The sequence below is a fragment of the Triticum aestivum genome, chromosome 5D (genome assembly GCF_018294505.1).
Source record: "Triticum aestivum cultivar Chinese Spring chromosome 5D, IWGSC CS RefSeq v2.1, whole genome shotgun sequence".
Classification (NCBI taxonomy): domain Eukaryota; kingdom Viridiplantae; phylum Streptophyta; class Magnoliopsida; order Poales; family Poaceae; genus Triticum; species Triticum aestivum.
The window spans coordinates 453,717,751-453,735,687 of NC_057808.1; the positions used below are offsets into that span (position 1 = coordinate 453,717,751).

The 17,937-nt window shown below is 49.6% G+C and overlaps 2 protein-coding genes across 4 annotated transcripts; both read right to left on the bottom strand.

Moving 5' to 3' along the window:
- Positions 1-629: 629 nt before the first annotated feature.
- Positions 630-4,123, bottom strand: LOC123122691 (elongation factor-like GTPase 1). Its single transcript, XM_044543007.1, has one exon. The coding sequence runs from the start codon at positions 3,887-3,889 to the stop codon at positions 752-754; it is 3,138 nt and encodes a 1,045-aa protein (XP_044398942.1). The 5' UTR covers positions 3,890-4,123; the 3' UTR covers positions 630-751.
- A 2,040-nt stretch (positions 4,124-6,163) lies between these two features.
- LOC123122692 (protein AMEIOTIC 1 homolog) lies at positions 6,164-12,276 on the bottom strand. Of its 3 annotated transcripts, none has more exons than XM_044543010.1 (11): positions 11,984-12,276; positions 11,238-11,315; positions 9,926-10,076; positions 9,735-9,811; positions 8,525-9,588; positions 8,314-8,398; positions 7,948-8,010; positions 7,682-7,744; positions 7,403-7,486; positions 6,753-7,295; positions 6,164-6,646 (listed from the first exon to the last, which is right to left on the bottom strand). In XM_044543010.1, exons 2-11 carry the CDS (start codon positions 11,298-11,300, stop codon positions 6,512-6,514), a joined length of 2,328 nt encoding a protein of 775 aa, XP_044398945.1. In that variant the 5' UTR covers positions 11,301-11,315; positions 11,984-12,276; the 3' UTR covers positions 6,164-6,511. The 3 variants fall into 3 exon arrangements, with proteins under 3 accessions (XP_044398945.1, XP_044398943.1, XP_044398944.1); XM_044543008.1 differs by having other exon boundaries at positions 9,735-9,814; XM_044543009.1 differs by lacking the exon at positions 11,984-12,276 and adding an exon at positions 11,531-11,965 and having other exon boundaries at positions 9,735-9,814.
- Between the last annotated feature and the right edge of the window lie 5,661 nt (positions 12,277-17,937).

Sequence of the window (17,937 nt, forward strand, 5' to 3'; positions counted from 1 at the left end):
ATTGAAGTGGAAAGCAGACAGAGTACACCTGAAGATTCGTGTAAGCATAGAAACGAGTTTAACCGATCCAAGGGATGTCAATCGGTTGTTTGACAAGTTAAGATTTTAAAGACATGTCAAAGAAGATAGCCCTGAGGGTTTTGGCAAGCAACTCAGTTATACAGTTAAGCAAGTTCTTCAGTTCACTGAAGCAAGAGAAAATATACAAATCAATATAGCACAAAACAGAAATCATTGTCGGAAATATCATACAAGTTCCCCACAACTGTCCTACCAAACATGTTGATTAGTTATTTCTAACAGTCTATATCAAGAATAGCCAACTGCTGTGAACTCAAGGTAGAGTAATAACAATTTGAGAATTAAAAGAAACTGAAGGAATTAAGCGGAAAGTAAGATTTCTGGAACAACTCAAAATTGTCCAGTACCAAAGAAGAAAAAACAAGAGTTAGGATAAAACAAAAAATATCTAGAGAGTTCCTGCATAACTGGGCATGTGATCAAATAGGGTAGCCAACATGATAGGAATATCAGCAACCCATAACAGACAACTAAACATTCTCTAATATATCACACATGTGACAAAACAATCCAGTAATAATTTCTCAAGCAAAACATACCAGTAAAAATGAAAAATAATCAAAGCCATATGGTCACATTGATTCCATATTTGATATTGTCTTGTATTGCAGTTTACCAGCACAAAACCAGGGACAATGATACACTTTCCCTACCTAACAAAAAAGTACAGCTATGTTTTCCTAGAGAGAGTTCGCTGTTTCGTGCCATGCTCCACAACTTTCTCTTCAACGTGCAATCCTTTCCTCCGCCTCACGGAATTCATAAGTTTCTTAGCCAAGTTTGGCCCAATGCTTGCCCCATCTCCAAACTCTTCAATCTCCTCCTGTGACTTTGGGACAAAAAAAGGGTCCTCCTGAATAGCATCCCAGTGGCTAAGAACAAGCAGCGCGCTGGCTGCACCTGATGTTAATGTCCTGAGCTGACTAGAAAATCCAATGCTCTCGGCAACAGGCAAGTAAGCATGCACTGTAAATACTGAAGTCCCTTCTTGCATCTCTTCTTTCAAAATCTTCGCTCGTCTCCTACCAAGAACTGCATATGTTGAACCTAGTTGCTGAGTCGGGGTGGTCAATTCACAGAAATACATGCCTTCGACAAGCCTTGGGTTGTTCTGAAGAACGGCTGCTCGGCATGCTTCTTTAACTGCGGTTATTACTTGGCCACTGAAGATGTTGTATTGATCAGATTGATGGGCAGCATCAGAGTTGTCAGCAAATATGTAAGGCTCAATGATAAATGCCAGACCCCACATTGGTTCATCACATAAAGGCCCTGCGTTCGTGGCAAACTGAAATCCTGAAAGAATGCTGTTCCTTAGTGCCACAGATTCTAGATGTAACGATTCAGGAGTATCTGCTGATGATTTACTGCTGTCAGGAGTATGGTTAGCTTCAGCATCAGATCCACTCACAAACCCCAATCTCTCAGAAAAATCTGCTCTACCACGCACAAGAATACCTTGCCTTCCATCTTCCATGGTTATCACACCATCACTTGATTCAACATCAGGCAAGAGAAGGAAGTTTGGGCCAACCTGCCAAGGACCCAAGGACCAGATCCTTTTGAGGTAGCCAAGCCATGTCTTTCTATACTTCTGAAGTTTTTCTTTATCCACTTGCTCAGAAATGGCCTCCAATTCACTGTCTATTGCACTGACCATGCGCTGCCTAAGCATCGCAACAGAATCACAATCATCTTGAGAAATTTGTGGGTTTAACATTACACTCCTCTTTGCTGTTTTCCCCTCCATTATTTGACCAAGCAGTTGATCACTTTCTTGGAGGACCTTAGTCAGAGCATTGGGAAGTCTTAGGACCTGAACTCTCACAGTGCATCTCCCGTTTGGAGTAGTCCTCTCAACGAATGCATGCGGAGCCTTCAAGCCTTCCAGTAAGCCAGCACCTTCTCCTTCGATCGTCTCTTTAAAGGAGACCAGGGGGTCCGAAACGACCAATTTAACCTTTGCAAACCTTTCCTCCAGATCCTTTTTGCACCGCTCCAAATGAACCTCCCCAGCTGCGGCAAGGATATGTTCACCCCTGTGCGTGACAGTGTACTCAACAAATGGGTCTGCTCGGTTAAGAAGCTTGATCCCTTTAACAAGAGCTCCCAGATCCGTCGGGTTGGCGGGCTCAATTGCAACCTTAAGCATCGGAGACACCTGGAACATCATACTTGAGAAGGGCCAGCAATTCTTGGTGGATGACAATGTGGCACTCTTCAATATATGCTGCCCAAGGCCCTGAATTGCAACCACATTCCCAGCACTCACACTGGCAACTGGCCTCAAGCCCTGCCCCAGCATTTCATACAAGTATTGCAGCTCAATCTCCTGTACATGCTTCTGCACTGCATCCCCTTTCAGTGGATCATACAACCCCGACAGCACAAAAACCTTCTGCCCTGCACGAAGAACCCCGCTAAACACTCTCGCAAATGCCATAAAACACTCCTCTGATTCACTTGCATCCTCGTGGTTCAACAACTCGCCATGCACCCCCTTCGGTGGCAACATCTTACATGGCACCGCAAACATCTTCGACACATACACCACCACCGGTGAATCTGCACCCGCGTCACAGGTCTCCACACACCTTCTCACCCTCTCTGCCTCCAAGACAACCTCAGCGCAACCAGCAGCATCCTCTGTTGCAAGCTCCCTCTTTGGCATAAGCCTTGCAACCCTGGCCCCTTGAGCGACAACAGGGTCAGGAGTGCATTCGACCACCATTGCCATCACTGCATCTGCCAGCGGCAGCCACCGGCTCATCACAGACTGCAAAACTAACTTTGGGTCCTTGTTCTGCAGCTCCCGCTGCGGAATGTTCAATTTGAAGTTGCTAATGACCTTCTGAACTATCTCCCCGTCCTGCCCCAGCACTCCCTCGTACAATTTCCATAGGGGCTTCAGAATGAACTCCACAAACATGGGCTCCCGGTCAGTACCCTCCACCGCCTTCTTTCCCACAATCATAAAATTCTTCTTACCCTTCTTATCCACCTTTTTGTCCAAGTATCGCGGCCCCCAAAATCCTCTCAGCAAAGCAGAGGCGCTGGCGCCAAGCTTGGTGGCGTACAACTCAGCGAAGTGGTGGATGCGGAAGCCCCAGCCATCGAGGGCGCAGGCGAAGACGACATTGCCCTTCTGGGGCTGGAAGGCGTCCTCCTCGTCGTCATCAGCATCGTCCGGGAGATCGTCCTGCGAGGCTGACGAGCTGGAGGACGGTTGGTCCTCGAGGGAGGCGAGGACGGAGAAGTAGGAGTGCGACCGCAGCGCGGAGTAGATGGAGTTAACGTCGGCGAGGATGCGGTGCAGGCGCGTGTAGGCCTCGGCGGGGGTGAGGTGGAGCTCGGTGATGAGGCGGTCGAGCTTGTTGAGGACGAGGCAGGGGCGGAGGCGCTCGAGGAAGGCCTGGCGCAGCGCGGCGTGGGTCTGGATGTGGACGCCCTCGACGGCGTCGACGAGGATGAGCGCCGAGTCGGAGAGGCGCGCGGCGGAGGAGACCTCGGAGCAGAAGTCGATGTGGCCCGGGGAGTCGATGAGGTTGACCCGGTGCGCGGCGGGGCCGTCGCCGTAGCGGAGGAGCACGGCGGCGGACTTCATGGTGATGGCCCGGCGCTGCTCCTCGTCGAGGTAGTCCATGAAGCGGAGGCGGCCGGCGAGCCTGGGGTGGAGCAGGCCGTCGCCGCAGGAGGCGACGAGGTGGTCCGCCAGCGTGGTCTTCCCGTGGTCGACGTGCGCCAGGATGCACGTGTTGCGGACGCGCCGGGGGTCCGCCGGCAGCGCCGTGCTCTCTGCCGCCGCCATCGCGGTGGGAGGTGGTGCTAGTTAAGTCGGGCTAGGGGGAACGTGGAGGCGGCGAGGAAGCCGGCGGCGGCGGTGGGTGACGCGGGTTTGGGGAGGGAGGCTGATCCGGGCGGATGGGCGGCGGCAGAGGAGCGGCGGCGGCGGCGGCGGGGAGAAACCCTAGCGCTCGTGTCGGGACGAGGGGATTTGTCCCTGCGGAAGAGGAGGAGCGGACCGAAACGATTGTCTCCTAGTGGCAATCTGACCGTAAATACTGATAGTTTTAGGGGCAAAGGGGTATACCGGTCGGATTCTAAGTGGCTCTGGCCCGGTCCGAAGGAACTTGGCGCTCAAGTTTGATCCACCAAACTTGGCAGCAACGAAAAGGCGCTTCTATAATCTCAAAAAAGAGAAAACATAAATAAAAACCAAAGCCTGTTTACAGGAGTTTTATGAAAAAAGGATAGTAATTTTGTAAAAAATAATATTTGAAGCCCTTTAGTTTGCAGGAATGGATTCCCCTATTCCTATGCAGGATAGAAACCAATCTTTCACAATTCAAAGAAAAAAAAGCCTAGGTTCAATGGAAAAATTCATATTCTATTGTTGGTCATTTTTATATTTTATATTGGGTGTAAGGCAACCACACTATTAAGAGGGGTGCATCTTGAACATACCGTGAAAATCAACTGCATGCACACATACAAAAATGCACCCAAAGTCATGCCTGGGATCTAATATAAAGAGAGAGCCCTTGAATAAGCTGTTAACGCACCTGTTCCGAATAGCCTGGAACATCAGAGGCAGCTTCCGGGCAGGTTCTGTCGGACTAAGAGAGTTTACATCGCAGTTGCAAACTACATGGATACCCGGGAACTTCCAAGGGTTGAAACCTCCGTGCATTAAGAGAGGTTATAATTTTGGTCCAAACTCTTTGTAAACCCCGGAACTTCCAGCCCTGCCTAGAACTTCCGAGCCGCGTAGAAAATGTGCCGTAACAGTTTGATTTGGGGGTTAGCTATAAATATCCCAATTCTTGCCCAAGAAGAAGGTGACAACTCCCCCCCCCCCCCCTCTCATTCATTGTTCTTCCTCAAATTACTTGGAGATATCCCACCCCTTTCACTCAAATATTTTGGAAAGTGAAAGAGAAGTGCTCTATCTACACTTCCACCAACCAAAAGTTGAATGCCCCTAGTTTCCATGGTGGTCTTTTTATTCTTGGAGGTCATATACTCCTGGGCGATAGGAGTCCCCAGTGAGAAATCAAGTTGTGATCTTCTTCGATGCTTGTGAAGGTTTGAAGGCCGCATCAAGGTTTACCACCAGAGGTTGAGAAACACATTCGTTGTGATATATCTCAAGGAGAATAGGGTGACTCTTCATGATAACACCCATCCCTCCGACGGTGACTAGCTTCCCTTCAAGAAAGTGAACATTGGGATACATCCTCGTCTCTAGATTCTCTAGTTATCCCTAACCCTGGCTCTTTAGTTGTGGCTTATTTTCGTCACTTGACCTTGCATTCACTACATGTTGTGGCTTATCGATTTGTTTATCTCACTGCAGCAAGTTTACGCATGCCGTTATAGTCCGCATGGCCTAAACTCACTAATAATTAATTAAAATTTACAGTTGTTGTTATTCACCCTCCTCGGGCCATCTCGATCCTTTCAGGCACAGACATGTCAAAGATGCGGTGGGGGGGGGGGGGCACCCTCCACGCGGTCGCAGCGTCGGTGTTAACAACCAATGCGAATTAGGCAAGCGCGGCGGGAAACTCCCAAAGGTGTGCGAGCACGAGATGTGTACAAATAGATTTGTTATGCAGTGAGAAGGTGCCAAATGCTAAAATCCCAAAGCGGTAAGGCGGAAACGGGGTGAGTCTTATTGCACTTTACAGGCGTGCATGATGATTTTTATAATTTGAGCACTTACGTGACATCACTGAAATATTTCAAGGATCTACATTGCACTCCTCTCTAATTTTCAGATGGAGGGCTAGCGGTAATGCCATTTGGAGTAAGATATAGTCAGATAACGAGTTTATATGTGTTTCTACCTAGTTTGAGGTGTACATAGAATTCAAACGATCTAGTAGGTGTGAATGTGTGATCGACCATAGATGCACGGTGTCACCACTCGAGAATATAGCTGCACAGCAGGAAATGAAAAATAAATCAGAATGATAGTATGAAGTCTATATAAATATAAGGAGCCCACAAAACACACATTCCATTCCATTTGAAATGTGTCACAAAAAGGGCAGTCGAAGGAAGCAACTGACAGACATAGTGGAGTCATCAACAGGCATTGGCGAGCCACCAACCAAAGTCACGTTTCCGGCAATACATCCATCCTCGACACCAACTAGAAACTTTTTTGACGACGAATAAATTGCAAACTGCTGCTATCGGACTGTAACCAAGGTGTGACCGACCGACTGACTGACTGTAATCGAGAACCGCCGAGACCATGTAGTAACTTGTTTCTCACTTTCGTTAATCTATCTCTCTTTTTTTGTTTTATCTTATCCTCTCTATGTGTTTGTGCAGTTTTTATCTTAACCTATGATGATCACCGTACCGTACCGATCGTGGTAGTATCTCATATGCAGGGGAGGGGAAGGGAAGGAGCTCAGCTTCAGCAGTAGGAGGGAGTGGCGAGGGCCAGGTCCGTGCCCACGGTGCTCATCCCTCCGACCTCCAGGTTGGGCATGGCCATCCTCCTCCCCCCCTGCTGCAGCAGACTAGCACCGCAGGGCGACGACGGCGAATCCTGCGCGCGCACAGCCAAACAAACACAACACGCATTGATCGATCAGCGTCAGTTTGCTGCCTTGATTTGGCGGGGAGATGAAGACTGAAGAGGCAAGTGTACTGACCATGTGGCGCAAGGTGAGGCCGGCGAAGGGGTGCAGGGCCGGGACGGTGAACCCTGCGGTGAAGAGGGGCTGTGGCTGGAGGGGTGACCTCGGGCTGGGCAGGGCCAGCAGCTTGCCGGCGTTGGTGGTGGACGACGCCGATGGCGGCGTGGAGAAGTAGTCCCCCGCCCCCAGCATCGCCTGCTCCTCTGCCATCACCACCTCAACTGCTGTGGCACGGCCGATGCGGGGGAGCTGGTGGTGGTCCATGCTGATGCCGCTGCTGCCGCCCCCGCTCCCGCTCATGTCGGTGCCGGTGCTGCTTGGCCACAGGAACGTGCCCTGTGGCTTGCAGATGCGGAAGCTGCTCTTCCTGGCCGTCCTCTTCTCGCCGGCGCTAACATCTGAACGCTGCCTGCTCTGGCTCTGGCTCTGGCTCTGGCTCTGGCTCTGGTCACCACCACCAAAATCTAGCGCCCGCCTGCCCTCGTTCTGACCCACACCCACCTCCTCTATTGCAATACGCTTCAGCTTCTCTCCATTTTCTGCCAACAGAAATTGTTCCTGTGGAATCAAAATGGAAAACAGCGATTTATTACTCCAGGAACACAGAGATAGCCTGGGACAGAGTTCAGTAATTCTATGCAATGCAACAGGGCTCTGCTACCTACCTTCAAAGACAAGAAGGAGCTGGAGAGAGAAGCCATCTGCTCCTCCAGCTTATCGTTCTTTTCAACTACAAAATCATACTTATCCTGAAAAAGAACCCAGCTCATCTCAGTTACTAGTAGTGTCATTGTACTGCAGACATTACAGCAGAATAAGCAGAGAACATGCTGACTCAAATCAAGACATTCTTAAGAACCTTCATGGCCTAGTTAGATAAATAGACATCACAATGCAATGGTGGTATGCAAATAGTAGGAATTCATTTAGCAACATGAGTGTACCTTCAGTGACCGCACCTCCTTCTTTAACTTACTGTGTTTCTGAACCACATTCTCGTAGGTGTCCTGTAATTCAAAAATGCAACATCATATATTTACTTGCAGCTAACAAAGGCTCACCAATGTGCATATATATAGCTATGCACCGCAGTTAAAAAGGATCAAAATGGTTCAACTAATGCTAAATTCTCTTAAAAACTCGAGCACTAACATGTACAGTTTGCTTAGTCTGGGATGGACTGTTAGAATTTCTGAAGGCAATCAATTACCTTCAAAGACGACACCTGCTTCTCTAGCTTTTCATTTGCGTTAACCACCTTCTGGTACTTCTCCTGAGAAACAAAACAAGCAAAGGAGGTGGCTTAGATATAGTAAAGAGTAAACCAGAACAATGAAACCAAATTCTTAATTAAGAACTAGTATGTGCTTAACACCTTGTTATACATTGTTAGTTGGGAGACCAGATTAAAGATGATCAGAAGTGCAGTTCCAAAAGGGTTGTGTGTTTGATGCAGCAACAAAACTTTGTATGTTTGAAATCACCTTTCCTCAGAAGTACACAAAAGAGGAACAGAGGGAAATACTTGGATAGGGAAATCGACAGGATCTTAGTATAATATGAAGGACATGGTTACCTTCCATGAACTGTAAGCTCTTTCAGCCTCAGATTTCGCTTCCTTGCCCAGTTCCACCATGTTAGAACTCAGTTGCTCCATGTTCCTTGACATCACCAAGAGGGGGAACAATGTTGGAAATCAAACAATTTGCTCTATTGCAGGCGAACGCATGAAGGGGAAACTGCGATGGGCAGTCAGAAAAATGGGGACACGTCAGAAAAATGGATACCTTTTGACATCATTGAGCTCCTCAGCGAGCTCCTCCGTCTGCCTCTTAATCAGGAGATCACCGGCAGCTGGGGACACGTCATCACCGGGCTTCCACCCGGGCGGCGGCACCCAGTACGGATCAGCCACGCCGGCCTGCCGGCGCACCTCCGCCAGCTCGGCTGGCTCCAGCCAGTACTCCATGGCGCCATCCGCGTTGTGACGGCGCCGGAACCGGTCCGTGCTGCCGTCGGGCACCCTCCCGGCCATGTGCTTGAGCAGGTGGTCCAGGAGGCCGGTGTCGCCGATGCGCTTGCGGGCTTGCTCCCGCAGCGCCTGCCGCATCACCGGGGCGCCGAGGGTGGCGCCGCTGGAGCGCATGATCTCGAGCAGGCTCCTCTCCGCCGCCGCGTACCGCTCGGCCGACCACCGCTCCTTGCCGCGCCGAGGGTCGCCGTCTCTAGACTCCACGTGGCGCCTCTTCGGCTTCTTGGGGCTCTTGTATGCCTTGCTCTTCTTCTTCTTCGCCGGGTTGCCGGGCTTGTCCTTGCTTCCCTCTGCCTCGTCCCGCTTCCTCTTGGCTCTGATTGAGCTCCTCCTGTCATCTTCCTGAGCCGGGCGCTGCAGCTCCTTGACGCTGGCCTCTGTTTCGTAGCCGCCGATGCTGGCCTCCTTGGCAACTTCGCGATGCCGGCCAATGTACCTGACGCGGCGCCGCACGCCCCACCCGGCGCCATCGCACTTCAGGGTGGCGAGGAGACAGGAGCTGACCGCCGGCGCCTTGGGCGGAGCAGGCGGAGCTTCAGGCGACGACAGCGCGTCCTGTGCCGTTGCTGGGCCAGACGACGCGCTGAAGTCGAAGACGCAGGGGTTGACAAGCCAGAAGCTGTCCTGGTGCATCTCGCCCTCGAGCTCCTGCTCGGCCACCCGGTGGCGCAGGATGCGCGCGGCGTGGTTGCTGCTCATGACGAAGCGCTCGTCAAGCTCTGGCCCGGAGCTGGGCACCCGGAACGAGGAGAAGAAGCTCCGCAGCGCCAGGAGGGACGGGAAGCTCACAGTGATGTCGTGGCTCGTGTACTCGCTCACCTACATACACGGCCGGAGATCACATAAGAAACAAGCCAGATCAAACACCTCGTACTCCAAGAAACAGTGACAGTGAGGCACAACACACTCTAGAGCCACCTGCGTTGCACGGTGAAAAGTGACAGAAGAGAAGACAGAATTCTTACCTTAACCACGCGTATGGACTTGAGATGGATTGGAGATTTGGGGGGCAGCATGTCGTGGTCGATCTCGTAGAACCCTCCTGCTGACCAGACCAAATTATGAGGTGAAAACCAATTTCAACAACAACTTGGCATGAACAGGAATGGAGGATTGCACTGACGTTCCATGTCCGAGACCAGCATTGCTCACTCACCAGCATGATAGGTGGGGATGGCAGAGGTTGACAGGCTCTGTCTGCTGACGGGCGAGCTGGGCGGTTGGATCTTGGGGCTGCTATCATCCTTGCCAGTTGTGTTGTGGACTGCAGACCTCTTCTTGTAGTAGAACCTGGGCACCTGTGGCCTCTGCGAAAGGTTGTACAGTCAGAACAGGTGAGACAGATGCATGATTCGTGTAGATAAAGAGAATCAAGGAGAACAGTGGGACTGAAATGGAAATGCTTTGGGGGGTGGACGTGTGATGGGAAGACCCAGTCATGCTAAAGGGAAACACATTTCAACACCACACATTCCAACCACATTGTACCAATTCAGAATAATTTGTTTCCTGTTCTTGTTGGATAATCTAACAAATTGCAGATACTGGCTATTGTCTACTGGGTGGTTGGTCCCATCTGCTCCATATTCGGGGTTTGTGTGTAGCCAATATTTAGTATTGGACACATTCTCAGACTTTGGACAATGACAACTGAAATCGAACTACAGTACTAGTTTCAGCCATGAAAGCATCCGCAACATAAGTATTCGGGACGAATTGAGAAAATTTTCATTTCTAGTTGCACCAATAACTAATGGATTCAGCAAAAATCAACAAAAAGTTGCTGAAAGTGGCACTCGCTGAGCAAGCTACTTTCAGTCTTTGTTTTCTCAGTGTACTCTTAACTCTTAAGCAGATTTAGCACTGCACTTCACAGGTGTCAGCTGTTCAAGGATCAGTTGCACCCAAAAATACACTGGTGCATGCATCATCAACAGACCATCATAATGACATGAGACTTCACCTTAATTAACACCAAACAGGAGCATCTTTAGCAACTACCCCTACAACTCCAGTTAGAAACATTAATTAATGCTTTTCAACAGAATTCTGTTCATTTAGTTGGGAAATCACATTCCATTTTAGCATGGGGGGTCCGGATCTAGTACCATGCATGCACTAGTTGGACTTCCATCTTTTCCATCCGAAATGCACTCCACTCTCCGATTCTAGTATACTTTTAGCTACCTACTAACGTCAATTAGTTAAGCCAGAACGCATTAACACGGAACTGGCCAACTAGCAAACGATCTACCACTTCGCTGCTGATGTAACAAACTGACACTGCATACACCGTCGTATCAACCTCCAACCGTAACGTTAAACACACACACACACACACACACAGAGAGTAGATTAAAAAGTAGACAGATCCAACAGATTGCCCCAGAGATGAACAAAAAGGCAAAAGCAAGCCGAACTGGCAAAAGAAAAGCTGGTGATCTTCAGGCACGTAGGGAGGCACGTACCATGGGGGAGTCCTGCGTGTGAGCCGCGGACGGAGGAGTGGTCCTCACCGCCTCCGCGTCCATCTGCCTCCGCGTTGTCTGCCGCAAGAAGAAACAAAAGCGCACGGATTAACCACTCGTTGAACTGCGAAAGCTTGCCCCTCAAATCGAATCGAATCGAAGAATTAAGAGGAAGGAACCACATCGAAGAGTAAAACCCTAGCCGATGCTCCTTGCTGCCGTTGCCGACCCAAACAGAAAAGCATGCGGAAAAATCGGGTAGATGTCCCAAAACACAACGGGAAAAAAATTACGGGGCAAACGATCGGCGACCCGAATTGTGGAGCGACGAAGGCATTGCGTCGAGCAGCAGCAGCGCATGTGGTAGTTCCTCCTCGCTGACGCCGCTGCGAGAATAAGGCAGAAGAAAAGAGGGGGAGGCCTCGAAAAGCAGCGGAAAAACCCAACCGAAATGGAGAAGAAAAACCCGACGCTTTTGCAGGCAGATTAAAGCGGCTTTGGGCCTGCCATGGAGTCGCCCAGCGCGGTACGAGCCGATCCCCGCTGCTGCGCCATGGTCCCAGGCCAGTACCCTTCTCCGACGACCGAAACACGCAAGAGACCACAGGAAAACCAGAGACCGATGCTGCGCGCGAGGATCGGAGAACGGATCTGGTACCACAGAGAAGCAGCAGAAACGCGGACGAAGACGAGAGAAACACTTGGCACGCGTGCTTCGAAAAACCTTGGAGACGAACACTACTCACCGTGGACCGCGCCGCTGCGTGGCGGATCGGCGGCGAGGAAATATATAGGGCCGTACGGAATGCGGCGAGATTTGGTGGGGAGGAGAAATAATTAAAATAAATCAAGCGGGCGGGCGTGCGTGCGACGAACTGGGCGGATGGATCTGAAAGGCTTGGGTTTTTGGGTGCGAGGCTAGGCTAGGGCATGGCGGTGGTGGGCGGATGAAGAGAGGCTGGGGTTTCTCCCCGGCCGTCCCGATCGGTGGATCGGTCGATCTCCGGTGGCCGCGGTTGGTTAAATAGGGGGAGGGAGGGACGGGGAGAGTGCGTGCAGGATCTTGCTTGCTACGTAGAGAGAGAGAAGGGAGGGGTGTAAAGCGAGGGACGTGTTTGTGTGTGTGTGACTTGTGGCAGGGGCAGATCGTATCGTGTGCTGTGCTGTGGGCCTGTGGCCTGCAGAGAAGAGAGAGATTCGCTCGCGCAGAGGGGAGAGAGAGAGAGAGAGGGGTTTGGCAGGACAGTGTAGCGGACGGAACGGCCACCCGGCCAGCGCCGTCGCGGCGCTGACCAAGCGAGAGGGGGACGGGGACGGTCGCTGGCGTGCGGGGCCCGGAGACGGCGAGGGCGGGAGGGTCGTCGGTGGGCCAAGCGTGTCGGCGAGCCACCGCGGCGCGCGAAGGGGCTTTCGGCGACGACCGCGGCGGGAGGCAAAAGTAAACCGCCTTTTCCTTCCCTCCCCTGTCGCAGGCCAGCGGCGATGGAGGCGCCAGCTAGCAGCAGTGGAGCGAGCGGCATGCAGCGCAGTCACGCGCGCCGCGCAGGTGGTGTTGCACGGCCACGGATCCGTCGGAGGCAATCGATCGCTCCCCTCCTGGCACTCGCGCTGCCGCCTGCCAACGCGTGTGCCGCGCGCGTGCGGTGCCATCGGGGCTCGGAGGTCTGATTGCTCGTTTTTTTTTTTTAACTTTGATTACCCCGTTTAGCGTAAATACTGCATTTCCTTTGGAGCAGCGAGTTTTCTTACTGTCATAAAACAACTGCTTATTCGAGTGTGTGGTGATCAAGCTTTTAAATCTAGGCCGATACGACCGATATATAGGCCGATATATCATTTTCGGGGCTCTACCGATATATACTTAACATATCATTTTGTAAATATCATTTTCAAACATATCATCTGATATGGACCGAAATATCGACCGATATGGCCGATATCTAGCCCGATATGTCCACCGATATAGAACGATACGTAGACGACAACAATTATTTATTATAAAGAAGTGAAATAAGATTATGCATTTACAACTTCATTATATATAATCAAAGTCATGCACAATGCTTCATACAAATGCATATACATCTTACTGTTTTTAATCATAGAGTATGGATTTGTGAATCTTTCATTTATATTTTCTTAATAAAGAAGTTAACAAACTAGGAATCTAAAAGTGCTACGTTACAACATTGATATTATACATTTTATTTTACCAAAAAAAACTAGACATGTTTTCTCCGATATATCACCCGATATCCGACATCCGATATGTCGAAGCCAAACCGATACAAACCCGATATATGATATTTTGAAGCTTGGTGGTGATTAGCGGCGTTAAATTCACTTCTACTCCAGTAACCGCCCGGGGGCATCATCATTGGACTGTGGCCCCAGCTGCGCCCGCTTGGTCGCTCCCGCCACCCCCGACTTCTTTTCCTTCCCTCCACGTGTGTCTCCTTCCCCTCCCCTCCTCGACTTCTTTTCCTTCCCTCCCTCTCACACATTTTGGTTTCTACCAAACCAGTTTTTTTATCCGCCCACAAATGCTACTTTTCTACACTCAAAAAAGTACTGCCGCACTGATATGTACTACTAGGCACAAACCACAAAATTTATCACCTTATATAGGGTGTGTTTGGTTGCCCGCATTATCTCCAACCGGGCCGAGTTGGGCCAAGAAAAACGTGTTTGGTTGCAAACAGGGCGGGCTGGCTCGCATCCGCATGAATCTTAAAGCAGCCCAGGGCATGGCTCGCTGGAAACCCTCAAATCAGAAATTTCCAGCGAGACAGGCTGAGTGCGGCGCAAAAGGGATGCAACTCGCACGCAAGAGGGCAAGGCGAAATCGAGCGAAGTTGGCGGGAGATGGAAATTGGCCGAGGGGGGGGGGGGTGGCACCAAATCTGGCCTCATCGCCACATTTACTCGGTCACCACTAGCTCTAGGACAAGCACTCCCTATGTTCTTGGCACCGGCAGCGGCGGCGACTCAGATCTGCGCAAGCGAACGCAGCAGCATCACTCTCCGGCAGTAGGAGCCACTTCTCCTCTTCCTATTGGCCACCGTCTAGTCCTCCTCGAGTCGGCCATGGTTCATGTTCCTCCACAAGAGGATACCAAGCTGGTACGCAACATGGAACCCCCTTCCCCCTATGTTAAGTCGGTTGTTAGGCCATTAGGCAAGGTGTAGGATTGATTTACCCATTGCTGAACGCACCCTCGATGTCAACGAGGTTATGGACGCACGGATGAAACTGGTAGTTCAGGCAGCAGCAGCAGCACTGACAGCTGTGATTCTCATGTTCATCCACAAGAGGGTTGTTCGTCGTGTCGATAAGCATGTAATCCATTATGGTCCAATGTTAATCCGGGATCAGGAGAGGATGGCGAATCTGAACTACGTCTATATGTAGTTCATGCCTTGATATGCTTGTATTATTCTTCTATAGCCATAACACCATGTTGTAATGCCATTTTAGGATTGCATTGGGGCCATAGATGGTACTCATGTCACCGCCAGAGTGCCGAGGTCACAATCTACAGCATACAGGGGTAGAAAGCACTACACAAGCCAGCATGCGCTTGCTATTGTTGACTTCGATCTGAAGTTCACATATGTGCCGGCTGAGAAGGATCAGCACACAATGCTAACATTCCAAGTGACATCATGTGTCGTCCTGATGGCATCAATATCCCTGATGGCAAGTTCTACCTAGGAGATGCTAGCTATGCATGACGTCTAGGTGTTCTTGCACCCTTCAGGAAAACCAGGTGCCATCTGAACGAGTTTGCTGGTACGAACTATCCAAGGACTCCACATGAATTGTTTAATCTCAGACACTCCAGCCTTAGAGTTACGGTTGAAAGGGCATTTAGGTTTAAGATTCTGGATTAGAAGCCACTCCACACTTTCCCCATCCAGATTAAGCTTGTTCTTGCTTATTGTATTCTGCATAACTGGATCGTGTAGTGGGGTTTTGATGAACTGGTGTCGGAGGAGGAAGATGTGACGCCTGACGATGTTGTCAACTCCAGCCATGGTGTGAAGGCATGTGACGCCCCCGACTTAATCATGCACTAATCATACACGCAAATGTGCATGATCAAGATCAGAGACTGTGATGCCCCCGATTCAGTCGTGCACTAATCATACACGCAAATATCACGATCAAGATCAGAGACTTGCGAGAAGATATCACAACACAACTCTACGACACAAAGGATAAACTTCAACATTTATATTACAAGCCAGGGGGCACGAGGACCCGAATACATAAGTCATCAAGTAAATAGTATCTGAGTACAGACATGGTTAGACAAGTTTGCCTTAAGAAGGATGAGCAAAACAACGCCACTAGATCGAAAGGCGAGGCCTCCTACCTGGGACCTCCGGACTACTCCTGGTCGTCGGTCTCCACGTAGTAGGCTCCGCCGGGGTAACCTGCATCCACGGCGCCATCATCTGTTGCAGCAACCGAGTCGAGAAAAAAGGGCAAGCAAAGCAACCGTGAGTACTCATCCAAAGTACTCGCAAGACTTACATTAGATCTACACTACATATGCATCGGTGTCAATAAAAAGGGGTAGTATCTGTGGACTAAACTGCAGAATGCCAAAATAAGGGGGGAGAATCTAACTGATGACCCACAAGTATAGGGGATCAATTGTAGCTCTTTTCGATAAGTAAGAGTGTCGAACCCAATGAGGAGCAGAAGGAAATGACAAGTGGTTTTCAGCAAGGTAATGTCTGCAAGTGCTGAAATTGTAAGTAGCGGAGTAGTTTGATAGCAAGGTAACTTGTAACGAGCAAGTAACGATAGTAGTAACAAAAGTGCAGCAAGGTAGCTAATCCTTTTGAGGCAAATGACAGGCCAAAACGGTCTCTTATGATAAGCAAAGTGTTCTTGAGGGTACACGGGAATTTCATCTAGTCACTTTCATCATGTTGGTTCGATTTGTGTTCGCTACTTTGATAATTTGATATGTGGGTGGACCGGTGCTTAGGTGTTGTTCTTACTTGAACAAACCTCCTACTTATGATTAACCCCCCCGCAAGCATCCGCAACTATGAGAAAAGTATTAAGAATAAATTCTAACCATAGCATTATACTTTTGGATCCAATCGGTCCCTTACGGAATAGCGCATAAACTGGGGTTTAAGCTTCTGTCACTCTCGCAACCCATCATCTAATTGCTACTCTACAATGCATTCTCTTAGGCCCAAATATGGTGAAGTGTCATGTAGTCGACATTCACATGACACCACTAAGGGAATCACAACATACATACTATCAAAATATCGAACACATATCAAGTTCACATGATTACTTGCAACATGATTTCTCCCGTGACCTCAAAACAAAAGTAACTACTCACAAATGATAATCATGCTCAAGATCAGAGGGGTATTAAATAGCATATTGGATCTGAACATATAATCTTCCACCAAATAAACCATATAGTAATCAACTACAAGATGTAATCAACACTACTAATCACCCACAAGCACCAATCTATAGTTCCAGTAACAAGATTGAACACAAGAGATGAACTAGGGTTTGAGATGAGATGGTGCTGTTGAAGATGTTGATGGAGATTGCCCTCCCCAAGATGGGAGAGTTGTTGGTGATGACGATGACGATGATTTCCCCCTCCGGGAGGGAAGTTCCCCCGGCGGAATCGCTCCGCCGGAGGGCAAAAGTGCTCCTACCCAAGTTCCGCCTCGAGATGGCGACGCTCCGTCCCGAAAGTCCTCTCCTTATTTTTTCTAGGTCAACCTATGTACCAGAAGATGGGCACCGGAAGTGGGCCTGGGTGAGCACAACCCACCAGGGCGCACCTGGGCTCCCTCGCGCGCCCAGGTGGGTTGTGCCCACCTGGTGGGCTCCCTCTGGTAGTTATTTGCTCTAATAATTCTTAAATATTCCATAAAAAATCCTCGTGAAGTTTCAGCTCATTTGGAGTTGTGTAGAATAGGTAGCCTGACGTAGCTTTTTCAGGTCCAGATTTCCAGCTGCCGGAATTCTCTCTCTTTGTGTATACCTTGCATATTATGAGAGGAAAGGCATTAGAATTACTCCAAAAAGCATTATTATGGATAAAAACATTATAAATAACAGTAAGAAAACATGATGCAAAATGGACGTATCACTAACCCCATCGAAGACTACGTCTTCTGGCAGCCACCATCTTGAAGCAGTAGAAGAGAGAAGCTGATATAGAACATGTGTCATCGTGTAGCAATAATCCTACCCGGAGATCCTCTCCTCATCACCCTATAAAAGATCGATCACCGGGGTGTATCTGTCACTTATCTGGGTGTATTTTATCAAGTATCCGGTTTTAGTTGTAAGAGGTCGGAATACAACTCCAAGTCGTCCTATTACCGTGGACACGGCTATTCGAATAGATTACTTCCTTGCAGGGGTGCACCACATTACCCGATACACTCAATCACCTCTGGCCGGATACACTTTCCTGGGTAAGGCCCGGCCTTGGAAGATCAACACGTCATAGTCCTACCTAGGCTCTCCAGAGAGGTCATCACGCCGGTCTACATCCTAAGTGCTCAGGGGTCTTAGGCCCATTGATGTCTACTACGCAACTTTATTCTTGTAGACACGTGTTGGGCCTCCAAGCGCAGAGTTTTGTAGGACGGTAGCAATTTTTCCTCAAGTGGATGACCTAAGGTTTATCAATCC